At 35.4% G+C, this 12823-nt stretch overlaps 1 protein-coding gene across 8 annotated transcripts in view; it reads right to left on the bottom strand.

The window, feature by feature from the left end:
- Positions 1-12823, bottom strand: part of PHF3 (PHD finger protein 3) — a 51275-nt gene that overhangs the window by 21268 nt on the left and 17184 nt on the right. For 5 of the 8 annotated variants that reach the window (XM_041477513.1, XM_041477512.1, XM_041477511.1 and 2 more), the window contains 2 exons: positions 10118-10279; positions 7178-8993 (listed from right to left, as the gene is read on the bottom strand). In XM_041477513.1, the coding sequence (XP_041333447.1) occupies positions 7178-8993; positions 10118-10279 (1978 nt within the window). Of the gene's footprint in view, positions 1-7177; positions 8994-10117; positions 10280-10537; positions 10614-10841; positions 10959-12276; positions 12414-12823 lie in introns of all 8 variants that reach the window. The other 3 variants (XM_041477515.1, XM_041477518.1, XM_041477517.1) reach the window with 2 other exon arrangements.

Genomic DNA, 12823 nt, shown 5'->3' with positions numbered 1-12823 from the left:
CACAAAATAACTATGATTTGCAGCAATTATGATTAGGTAATGGGCAATGTTCAAACTAAATAGAGGAGTCAAGAAAAACTGAAGCCTGGTTTGAAAGCTCAAGGATGTCCTTTTGCACAGTTGTTATTTTTGACTGAAGCGGTTCTGGTATCTTGGACTAGTAAAACATCAAAGTTTCTGACTGCAGATTGCTTCAAATCTGAAGTGCAGGACTTTTACCCATGTTGTAAGGCTGGATTGGAAGATGTAAAGCTGAAAGAGAAAGAAAAGTATATTTTAAAATATTAAATCATGCCACATTCAATGAAAGACTTGCTTTCATTGGACTTTAATATAAAAATATTTTTTGGAAGAAAAATTAAAAAAAAACCAGACAGGTGACAGCACACAGTACTACAGCACATTGGGACTTCTGCATAGAGTATGCTACAGTTTCATTCCTTTAAAGAATCCCCTTGGTAGTCCACATGTCAGCATAAAAAGAGACACCTTAAAATCAGAAAGTAACAGATGAAACATAAAAAGAGACAGAATAATTAATACAAACCTGCCACGATCTCTCTTATGATTGGAATACCTCTTTTGGTGTGTTATTTGTAATAAATTAAACTCATTTGTTAGATTAAAAACTCAGGACAATTTATTTTCTAAATATATGGACCACGTCTTAAAATTACCCTCATATATTCAAGTTATGTAACAGCAGCAAGTTTCCAGAGAAAAGCATTACTGTGAAATGGGCAGAAGCCACCTTACTCATAAAACAGCTTTTCATTGTAAAGCTATACTTGAGTAAAGCAAAATAAAAATCAGGAGCTGTCAAGAGTTATTCATCAGTGTGGGACAGTAATCAGCATTTTAAGATTAATTAATAATGCATTGCCACAGAAAATCATTTAGTTTCAAAACAATTGCTTCTCTTTAATCCTTTATGTTTGTGGTACATAGCAATTGGGAAAAATACCACAATAGGACTCAAATCTTAACCTAAAAAACCTCAAAAAACCAAATAATCCAAACCAAGCTATTCAAAGTAACACCCTAGTCACAAACTCACCTAACAGGAGTAAACCCACTGCTCACTTTTTAAAGACTTCAGTATTTAAAGCAAGTCTCCCATCTGCACTTCATCCCTTAATGGCACTGTTCACCAATATTCTACAGATCTGTTGTAAACTTGCATTAACATTTCAACTGTTTCTCTGCTGCACTGATGCTACAGTCCAGCCAGTGTTAAAGCAGGGACAAGATATTCATGGCATGGCAGAGATATTCAGCTTTAGCAGTGTATGTTCCACATCAGTGAAGCAGCATGGCTTGATACAAAGCTCAAATGAAATATGGTCTGTCAAAAAAAAATCTGCACTTCACAGAGACATGAGCAGTTCCACTTGCTTCCTTTTTGACAAAGGCTAATACAAGTGAAATGATTTTTCAAGTTCTGATCTTCTAGAAAAAACCCACAAACCTATCTCAATCACTAGCAGCAGATCTCTTTCCATGGAATTTGCAGCATACAAAAAAGACACTGCAAACTTACTGCCTAAGTACTAAATTTCAGTAACCCACATTTTATGCCAGAAGTTTCTTCTTTCTTAAAGGCATAATTTTCTTTGCTATTTAGATTACAGGAACCCCCTCCAAAACGGAAGCAGCAGGAAAACAAACAACCCTATGCTTTTTGAATTAAAGATGAATTAATGAAACATCCCAAACAGCAAAGCCAAAACCACTGAATTTCCCCAAAACCTTGAAAATAAGAATACGTTTCCTAATATTAATTACAAACTTGCAGTAAAAATTATGCATATATATACACACATATATACATATTATATATAATCATTAAGGGAAGCTCCATTACCAGTGGATTCTACACATGTTGCACATTGCAGGATAAGCATCATATGCTTTACAAACTGCATTTATAAGCACTTTGTATTTATGCTTATCTTTTATAAAACTATTTTAGACAACTTATGGTATCCATTTACTTGATTCCTTAATGCCACTGGTATTAATAATAATCCTGCCAATACTGCAGCATAGTAACATAATCCACATAAAATCTACAAGTACAATTACGTAACCGTAAATAAAAATCACAGTGGAGTCCTTCCCTTTGTTAATTATACATTACAATGTTTTGTTTATACTGTCATTCAGTTTTTCTACAGCCGTGGGTGGAAAAGCATGATAGCTTTTAATGTTGCAAGGCTTGTCACAGAAGAAAGCAGTAGCAGAGGTAGAAAATTTAAAAGCATCATCCATTACTATAAATTGATGACATCTTGCATAATCTGCTGCTTAACACACTCATAATATCTAATGGACGTTTATTAGAACTCAGGCACCATTATTATTCTAATTACTGTTCCTTGTGAAGAATGTTCTCACAACAAATTGTTTGTTGTATACTATCCACTGATGCCAGGCATCAGCACCCTGAAAAAAGTATGCATACATAATTCAGAGATGGCTATAAGTTTGGAGTCTGAAGCTCCTTTCTCAACCACTCTCTTTTGCCTGTGCAAAACGCTTGATAACCGGGATCCATAATTTACTCACATTTAGCACTAATTTTAAAATACAAATCGCCTAATAATCTTTAGTATGGATAAAAATGGTTTGCAGTTTGCATCCATCAGCCAAAGTACTTTTCTGTACTACAGTTCCAAAGGAACTTTTTAGGAATTATATTCCTAATATAAGCAAGAAATCAGGGATACTGCACACCTTTGCTAAATTAACTTCAGCACTTTCCAATTAACTACCTTTTTACAACATATTAACTTTTCTTCGATATTAAAGCATAGTTGAAATGTGGGGGGAAGAAATACCCTAAGTAAAATACATTCCTGTATCACTTCATTTTTCTGTGAGGTCTGTGGTCAGTTTGTGCCTGACCACTCAAACTGGATTATCAAAGCCCAAGCAACAACAAAACAAAACCAGAAAAAAAAACCCCACAAAACAACACCAGAAGAGAATCCTCAAACTTCCACAGCCTATTAAAAAAATCTTACTTGGAACTGTTGAAATCAAGAGGAAATCACCAAATAAAGTTACAAACTTGCTCTGTAATAATGTTTTCTAAGACATTTACTTAGAAACAGAGTATCTCGAGTTGTATACTATGAACTATTCAACCAAAATTGATCAAACTTCTTGTTAAAGACAGACTACAGACAAGGGAGACACTCTGAAAAATGCCTGTTACATTTTGTCTATTTGCACAAGCAAGGAACAAGTTCAGCCCTCCAGCTGCAGAGAATTTGAACATCTACAGGGAAAACCAGAGAAATCTTACATTAGCAGTTTTCTCAATGTCTGCAGAGCTACCATCTTCATTTTGCACTATGCCAAGAAATTACAAATTATTTTTAAAATTCAACTAACCTGAACAACCTTTAATCTGTCTTCTGGAAAAGTAAGTATTGTTTGTGGCAAAGCTTAGTATTTTCAGCATCACTTGGATTCATTAGGAATTTGAGTAGTAACTTCAATCTAAACTTTTTCAATGTGATATGTATATCCATACACACTTTTCATCTATAGATAGATAAATGAAACATTTTGCATACGATTTATGTTATTAGCTGATTAGAAAACATCTGACAGCAATATAGGAACACGCTGGCAACATCAAACATGTTGAAAATAATACTATGAGTAACAACAACTCAAACCTTGAACTGAAAAAATACCCTTTCAGATATGCTGAAAATTCCAAAACTGACTTGTGCAGAAACACAAGGTTTAGTTCTCATATGAAAGAGCAATTCTTTTTAGTTATGTAGGAAAGATACATCACAATACATCAAGCAAACAAGCTGAGAGAATCCTAAATCCAAACACTGACAACCAATTCTCTGAGTAATGAAAGTATATATATATAAAACAGCTATGATGGTTACAGCTTATAAACTTCAAGACAAATGGAAAAGAGAGCATGAAGTCATTGTTCAAAGCTCAGGTGCCAAACCACAATGATCTATTAACAGAAAACAAGCAAGCAGTGTCTCTTACAAAGCAAGCAGTAATAACTTGTAAACTTTTTTGATCATGCAAAACTCATGTTCATAAAACAGAATTCCTCCTTTCCTAAACCCACTGTATGTGCAGTACAAGGTAAGCACGCTTTGACTTTGCATGTGGCCAGCAAATTACTGCATGTGTTTCTCAAGATATAAATTTACTCCATTTGCCACATGCTGATCTGAAATACAACAACAGTAAAGTACCATCCTTCTACTCCTGGTATAACAGGCAGAGTAAAATTACTCTGGGTCTATGTAAGGTCTAAGCAAGCACTGCCCTTTGGGAATTCTGTACACAAAGAAAGCTGATGCCATGATTGCCACACATTACCTTCAAGCTGAACTAATTCTCCAAGCTTGGTATTACAATAACAAGTTAGTGGCTTTACATTTATTAGAGGAATACACAAAGATTCAAGTGACTACTACTCTGCATCCTGAATTTTAAACATATTACTTTACCATGACATCCTGCAAAGCTCTTGGCAAATTACTTCCCAGTTTGGGGCTGCAACTTCAGTTTAACTTCTTTTCCTATAAGCAATTTGTACCACGGCATTGAATAAAATTTCCAAAACTGAAATAACCATGGAGCTTTAAACAAAAATGTTGTTTCAGATCTTAGCTCTGCCTTTGACATTTCTTGAACATACAGCCATTTGACAGCATTTGTGATTTACACTTTCTCATTTTCTTTTATACAATGAGAAAAAAGGGTAAAAGTGACCAGCTAGGTGGTTTCAAAAGGGAAACAAAAATTCCTTGAAAAGTAGTCCAAACAGCAAATTAAAATCCCCTTTTCATTACAGTAAATGTTGATCGTTTTGATGGGTTTCCAAGAGACAGAATGCAAATTTATCATCATACACTTATTCTCCATTGCCCTGTACTATAAGTATTTTCTTTTTCTTGCACTAATAATTGAATTAGGACAAAATGCCAAGGCACAGGAGATACAAGTTTTGCTTCCTCTTGTATCTTAATGACAGCAAGTGAATCTGCAAGGTTTAAGTTATTTGTAGCACAAAACTACAAAGTAATCTGAAAAAATTAAAATTTTATTACTTACACTAGTAATGACAAAAAGTCATGCACTGACAGTCTCAAATCTTCTGTTATTAGGCATGAAGCTCAATAGTGCAAGTTTCCTTATTCCACTACTGTGTCTCTCTCTGTTTTATACACAAAAATTCTGTGTTTATGTGCTAAAAAATCTTTCTACATTTAGCAAATCTGATTATCTTCTGCTGAAAGCACTGGTTGTATCCACAGTTTTGCTAGGCAGACATAAAAAAGTAACATAATTCCAACACAAATGCCCTAAAACACTGAAGACTGGCATTACAAAACTGATGATACCTGTAATTACCATCTGTGGCAACTCCTGGGCTGTCTCAATCCAACCTCGGCTGTGATTCATACACTATATTATTCTTCTGGCAGCAGTAAGAACTGGCAATGCAAAATTGGGTTTGCTGAACTTAATCCTATATTGCTGTGTATCCCTGTATCTTCTATAATGCCACTTTGACTTTATAAACTAAAATAAGTAGATCTAACTGAGTCACTGCCACATCTTCCCACACTGGTTAGATTCATTTAGTAATAAAAATCAAGACTTTCTGAACTCTAACAAGACATAGAAAAAAAACCCTAAACCACAGAATACTTAAAATATTAGCAGAAACAGAAAGAATATAGCACAAGTTCAAGTCAAAGCTGCATTTTTAACAGCTATCAAGTAGTTTAAATTACAAATATCATATTTTGTTTTAAAAATATCTACAGAAGCATTTTTTTTTATCCAGAAAGCAGCCTTTTTAGGATGTAAAAAATTCACTGAAATACAGGCTAATCATACAGTTTTACTGTCATGGAAATGCCTAAGATGACAAAAACTAAGGAAATGCAACCTGCTTAAAATTAAACACTCTTACAAAGACACAGATGATGAGAGTCTTAAAAATAAAAGGATTTTTTTTTTAAATAAAACCACAGGGAACTAAATATGAGCACTCCTTCAATCAGGTAATCCTCAGCAACCAGGCAGAGCAAACCTCTTATTAATTATTTTAGTAGGCCACAATGATGCAGTTACTGTACAGTAAATGAATTTTCACGTATTTGTTTTTCAAATATGATACAATGAGTCAATAAAGCTCAGAAGGGCTTCTTAGATACAAACAAAAGGCCAAAAAAACCCCTCAGGTGCCAAAGGTAATTGTTTCATATTTCTCTCTGATGTATGGAGTTCTAAAGCACAAACACTAAAAATTACTATTAAAACTTTCTCTCACATAAGCTAATCACAAATATCTTCAATTTGACATTAAAAAACCAAAAACTAGACTAGTAGTAGAACCACAACAAAAAATACTTCAATATTAAAACAGTATGTGTAATAAAGGAATTCTTATTCTTGGATTAATAGATCATTAGTGAAATCCAATGGTCTTTTTCAGCTCACTTACTGTATAGAAAAAGTTTTGCCACAGACGGATATTATCAACTTCAGATGCAACTTCATTACTATGTTTAAAGGCAATTTCAGATATGCCCACGTGGAAGTTTTGTGGGTTTTTTTCATGTTCTTCTTTCTCTCCTCCCCAGAAATTACTTAATTACATTTACATGAAACCTCATGGCAATGATTACACAAAGTGAAAAAAATCTCTGTATCTCTACTATTAGAATTGGACCTGTACCAGGTAAAAGTCACATGCAAACAACTATTTTATTTTTTTGGTTGACGGTGATCCTTCCACTTTAAGAGGTCTCTAGAAAGAAGGAAATGACAACCTGGAATACAGATATCTAATTTCTTTTCTATGAAGAAAGTCAAGTTTAAAGTGCATAATTAAACAGCACAGAAAATATATATATTCATCAAAGTATGTACTCAAATAATAAAACATTTGTATTCAGACTTTTGGTCCAAACTAATTTCTAATGCTCTATTTAAATTATTAAAAAAAAAGTATGAGTGCAAAGGAAATTAGCTGACTGTATGACGTACAGACTCGTATTGCAAGACTAGGACTTTGTTTTGACATGAGCAGCATCAAACATTTGGCGGAAGGAAAAAAATTACCTTCCAAGACCAGTAATAAATTCCTAAAACACACTGCCACACACACCTGTTGCCATGTGGCTTTTTGCAAAAGCCACACTGCTTGCTGGGCACCCAAATATGTTTGCTTTCACTAGCAGAGGTATGTTCCAAGCCTTCCCTTTTAACAGTTGAAATGTTATCTGGAATGAACAACGGAGGTTCATCAAGTGAAAGACTTTTGCTACTTCTTCTCTGGCGAGGTTGGAGGTTCCTATCATTTCTTTTTGACTTGTTTTTTTCCTTATCATCCTCCTTCAGATGTTCTACAACAGAGGGATCTTTAGTCTCTGCCTCTTCCTTTGTAGAGTTATTTGCTTTTAGCCCAGTTGCAAGCTGGTGTTTGCTGGCTTGCTTCTGACCAGGATGTGAAACATGACCTGACAATGAATGCACAGAGTGGTGGGTATCTTTAGAACAGCTTTGATGAGTAGGAGATTTCTCACTGGCTTTTTGAACTGATGACTTCTGGGCTTGCCCAGGAGCCTGGACTCGGGGCATTTTCTTTAGCTTCGTGTTGGTCTGTTTTTTTACAGTCACCCCTGAAATGCTACTCTTTGCTTTCAAACTCAGATCAGATTGTTTCTTTCTAATTTTAACTGGGTTATTTGGATGCTGATGACTCTCTTGCTCATCTGCATTTCGCTTCAGACTTGCTGAAGAGGGACTGTGAGCACCCGAAACAGCAACACCAGCTCTCGTTCTTGACCGTGTCAATTCTTGTTGCACTGAACCGGATTTCTGCCGAGTACCCGCAGTCAGATTTTGTTTATTCTGTACTACAGATTTAGTATGCCGAGGCCTAATGTTCTTTTCACATTTTGTTGAAATACCAATTTGTTTCTCATCATCCTGAAATTTTGATGTCTCTGTACCTTCTACTTTAGTACTGCAAATCTGCTGTACATTTTGGCTTGACTGGTCAACAACAGTGCTTTCTAAAATGCTATTTCCTGGGTCAGCAGAAGTAAACTCTTTGCTTTTCAAGTCTTTATTACCAGAGTCTGGACCGTCCAATAGTTTCTCAGATGGAGTTTCAGTTTTCTCCATTCCCTCGTCATCACCTCCAGCTTCTGTTACACATCCCTTTACTGACAATGTATTTTCATCAAGAACTTCCACATTGTGGGAACCTGAACTGCAATCAACCCCCTCTTTCACAGAGCTGGACAAATTTGAAAAGGTCTCACAAATTCCATCTGTATTCACACAAGCACTAGATGAATCATTATCTTTTCCAGTTACTTCAATTTGATTATGTTCTTCTGCTTTCTTCTCTGATTCTTCTGCTTTATTATCAGTCTTTTCTTCTGAAGAATTTTCCAAGCCCATTGAATCAATCACATCACTTGTTTCATTTTTAACTGGAATCGTTTCAGTATCTGCAGATACTGAACAAACTGACTCAGCACTCCCAGAGTCAGTTTTCATTGCAACCTCTACTATTTCCTTTGTTTCCCCAGGAGAAGGAGAACAGGGGTCTGTTAAATTAGCACAGCTTAACTCTTGGGATGTTTCTTCAACTTTTGCCTGCTCAGAGGTTTCAGACTTTATTTCTTTCACATCTTCAGGACCAGGCAGACATTTTGTATTACTTTGGGATGCTGTTACTGCTGCTGCTGTTCCTTCCAGCTGTCCTGATCGTCTTGTACTACGCCTAACCTCCCTGGGCTGCTCCATTTTCAAGCGTGCAGCAACATCTGTCTCTTTAACTGGACTTCTCTCTTGTTTCTGTCCATTTTTTGGAGCAGATCCACTTTTTACAGATGATTTCTTGGTATTAAGAGGAGGAGCAACATTTGAACGCTTGGCTAGCGTGCTCTGCCGCAGACTCCGTACTGGTTCTAGGGAGGGAAAAAGAAAATCTCTTAGCTATTCTGCTTACTTCTTTTTGCAAATACAAGATTTGCCTAGAACAAAAGTGACTTACCCCTATTTAGCTTACTGGATACAAAGAGGACTTAAAACTCCTTTATTTACTAAACTTAAAAACCTCCCCAAAACTAAATTACTTGCATTTCAAATTTACACTGACATAGTTTGGATGTAAAATCCCATTGCTCTAAAAGCTATGGAATTTCTAAGTAGTACATACAAAACACAAGCGATGATAGAAAGACAATCAAACTAACTCTACTTTTCTACCTCTCAGTCTTTTCTACCTCAAACAAAAATTGCACAAGCTATATTGTGATTAGAAATATAACTGAAGCTTAAAAATCTTTTAGAGAATAGTCTACAAATCTGAGACCCAGTCACATTCTCACCTGATCACAACTTATATTTTCTAAACAAGTAACCATTCCAGTGGCTTTCTAAACAGCATAATTACCAGCTTTGTACCACAGGCTCTTATTTAAATTCTGACCGCCATATTAAATAATTTTATCTTTTTAACTCCACCTGCTCTATAGGAGACAAAAGCAGGGCAGTAAATAACTCCAGTTCAACAAGTTAGAAAACTCATAACTATAATAAATTAGCCAACGGAAAGAATTAAAGTATTTTAATAAAATATTAAGTATCTTAAGATATTTTGATTAAAGACTTTTTGACTGCAATTACTATAACCTAATTTAAAGTAAAAGGAGAATATGCAAATAAAAACAGAATCAAAACTTAAATTGGAAATAGAGACATGCTAACCTAATATTCCAATGCTGTTTTGCAACTCCATCATGCTTTTGTTGGTGAAGAACCACATTACTAATCTTATGTAAGTAAAAGGATCAAAATCTCAAAAATTAGTTTAATGACCATAAGCAAGACACTAAATAGTTATTAAAGAGGAATTCTAACTGACTCATACCCTATGGATGCCAGCTTCTAGCTACAGTGTATATATTCTATATGTTCTATATTGGAATTCACACAACCAAGTTAAATTTATAAATGCTGGGGGTGGGATTTTAAAGATGTGTTTGCACATTTGATTTACTTCAAATGTGCAAACACAATCTATAATCACCTTGTGCCATTAAACGTGGTGATTTCCTCGGTGATGTGACTGATGCTTCTTCAGCACGGCTTCTCAAATTCCTATTAGGTAAAGCAAGCTCATCGTCATCAATGGTGTCATTACCACTCTCTTTAACTCCTTCTTCATCCATAGTATCATCAAGACCAATAACTGGAAAAAACAAACAAACAAGAAAGAGCCTAAAACTTAAAATGATCAAAAAGTGTTGCAGCTATAATGCTGAGCAAGACAGGGGAAGAGACATTAAAAAACAAATAAATTGGCCACCTAAAATCAAACAAAAGAGAAAATAAATGAAGAAATAAAGGACAGAAAACTCCCATGTGAGGTAGTTTCAGTGTAGAAGAAGCTATCACCCACAGTTTAAAACTTCTGTAGATAGTCCTCATAGCTTTTTTGTGGACTCACATTTTTATTGGGTTTTTTTGCCACAGGAAGGTCCCCAGTCTTAGAGGATCAGCTGTCCCTCACTGTCCCTTCCCACCTAAGAAAAAGTGAAGAAAGGTAAACAGCAGAAAGAGCTGATCCAGAAGTGCAGAGTGTAAAAATCACAGCTTTCTGGCAGGATACCATTTTAAAACTCTCAGCCCCACCCATATCACCTATGTGTGCCTGTAATGTCTTTTTGGAAGAGCTTTAAGTACAGCAAGCACTTAACCCCCCAGGAGAGACAGGGAACATTGCCATTGGTGAACTCCTATCCTCCACTAACCTGAGAAAGGTCCCAGAGGTTGCTCCTGAAAACAGGTTTCCTAAGAGGCAGTCAGGTCACTACACCAGCCATTCTCCTCACTTGCTCTAAATTTGGTTCTTGCAGTGGTAGCCTCTCCTATTTAAAGATCCTATGTGTGATTAATTAATCCTGGTCCCCATGGGATGCAAAATTTGTGAAATCAAGCCAAATACCCAAGTGACTTTATATAACAAGTAGGAAGGTCTAACAAATATAACAGAGACTCCAAACAATCAAGTATGCCTGTTTTTCACTACTAAGACACAAACCTTGAAGCATTTTTAAGATAAACTCACATGATACATTAAAGATATCTAAAAATTTCTAAAAATTGCTTACTTAAAAATTATATAAATTAACACATCAATCAGAAAAGTAAAAAAGCAAGAAGTTAATTTAAAAATTGTTAGAATTTTTAGACCAGCTCAGAAAATCTGTCAACTACTGGTCTTTCTCAAGTCTGAAATTATTGCAATTTAAAAAAAACAATGAAAAAATAAAGTAACCTAGCAACATGTTAGAATTTCAAATATTAGAAAGCTTTTTATCAGCCTCTTAATGAAGGCTGATCATGGCACCAGGCAATCAGCATTCTGAACCTCTGTAATCAGATGGGTGCCAGGAGCTGAAAGCTAGGATTTTCTGAAGCTTACAATTTGTGGTCGTTTATTTTATTTTAACCATTATTTGTAGTTACTGCATTGTACACATCAGTTACAAGATAAAGTGTTTGTGGAAATTACTGACCACTTCCACTCTCCAATCCACAGAGCCACCTTTATATCTGTGTGTGTTTACAAACATACAGATACCACATGCAAGGTGCATGAGGCTGATAAATCTGGTCTTACTCCACTCAAGAGTGTTCCTTTATCACTTATTTGCTATAAACTACATACTGGACACACTGGCAAAAAAATTACATTGTAACTGCACCATTAGACATTATTTTCCCAGTAAGTATCTAATACTTGACATTGTCTAAGATGGAAACTTGAATGAGAAGGACCCTCACTCTAACTCCAGCTGCCCATTCCTGTGTTCTCAAGGATTATGTCCTCCCAGCAGCTCTGCACTTTAGTATTTGTGTTTTCACAGTGTTCCTGCAAAACACAAAACTGGCTTTTGGGAACAGACTGTGACAAGAGACTCCTTTCACATCCACTTCTGTTCTTTCTGTGAGAACTAAACTACTAAACTGTTGCAGACAGCAAGAATAATAAAAACTACTACGACAGCTTCTGAAACAACTCTGGAGCATATTAAAGGGCTGACATTAGTCTTGGGCTTTACAACATTCTTGCTCAAGTTATGGAATTTCTACACCCTCCTCTTTATTAATAACAAGAGACACATTCAGTCCATTATTGATAGACAGTGTGGAATATTAGAATTAAAGTGTTTTCATACTTACAAGACTCTGTGCTGTAGCTTTAATTTTACAGAGGAACTGAAGCACAGAATCTTGCTAATTTCAAACCACCTGAGCTATAATTCAGCTAGTAAAGACAGTCTCATGAGGCCCCTGATGAGGAGCATTCCACACAGACCCTGCTGGGAAGAGAAAAATGACAGAGAACAGCAATAGATACAAAGAGGACTAGGAAAGCAAATTATGAAGGTGAAGTGGAGGTAAAGAAACAACCCTAGGAAAGGTAAATCAACAAAAGCAAAATCATAAAGAACAAAAAAAAGCAGAGATGACCTTAGCAACAAATATCTAAATATTATCTCAGCATCAAGTATAGAAATTTAAAAAATAAAATATGAAAAAATAAAAAAGGAATAAAGAAAAAACTTATCTGAATAGAAGAGTTGTACACCAGTGTACAACTGAACAGACTGCAAATAAGAAAAGTACAAGTCACATTCAACATATTTACACTGGAAAAGGCACCACTGACCTTCACCTTACTATTATGAGTTTCTCCATTACTTGCAAAGTGTCTAAACTTCCAAAC

This window comes from Pyrgilauda ruficollis, unplaced genomic scaffold, assembly GCF_017590135.1.
Source record: "Pyrgilauda ruficollis isolate IOZ18807 unplaced genomic scaffold, ASM1759013v1 scaffold40, whole genome shotgun sequence".
Lineage (NCBI taxonomy): Eukaryota > Metazoa > Chordata > Aves > Passeriformes > Passeridae > Pyrgilauda > Pyrgilauda ruficollis.
Note: the sequence above shows the minus strand (reverse complement) of the source record. Positions and strands in the feature narration are given on the sequence as shown.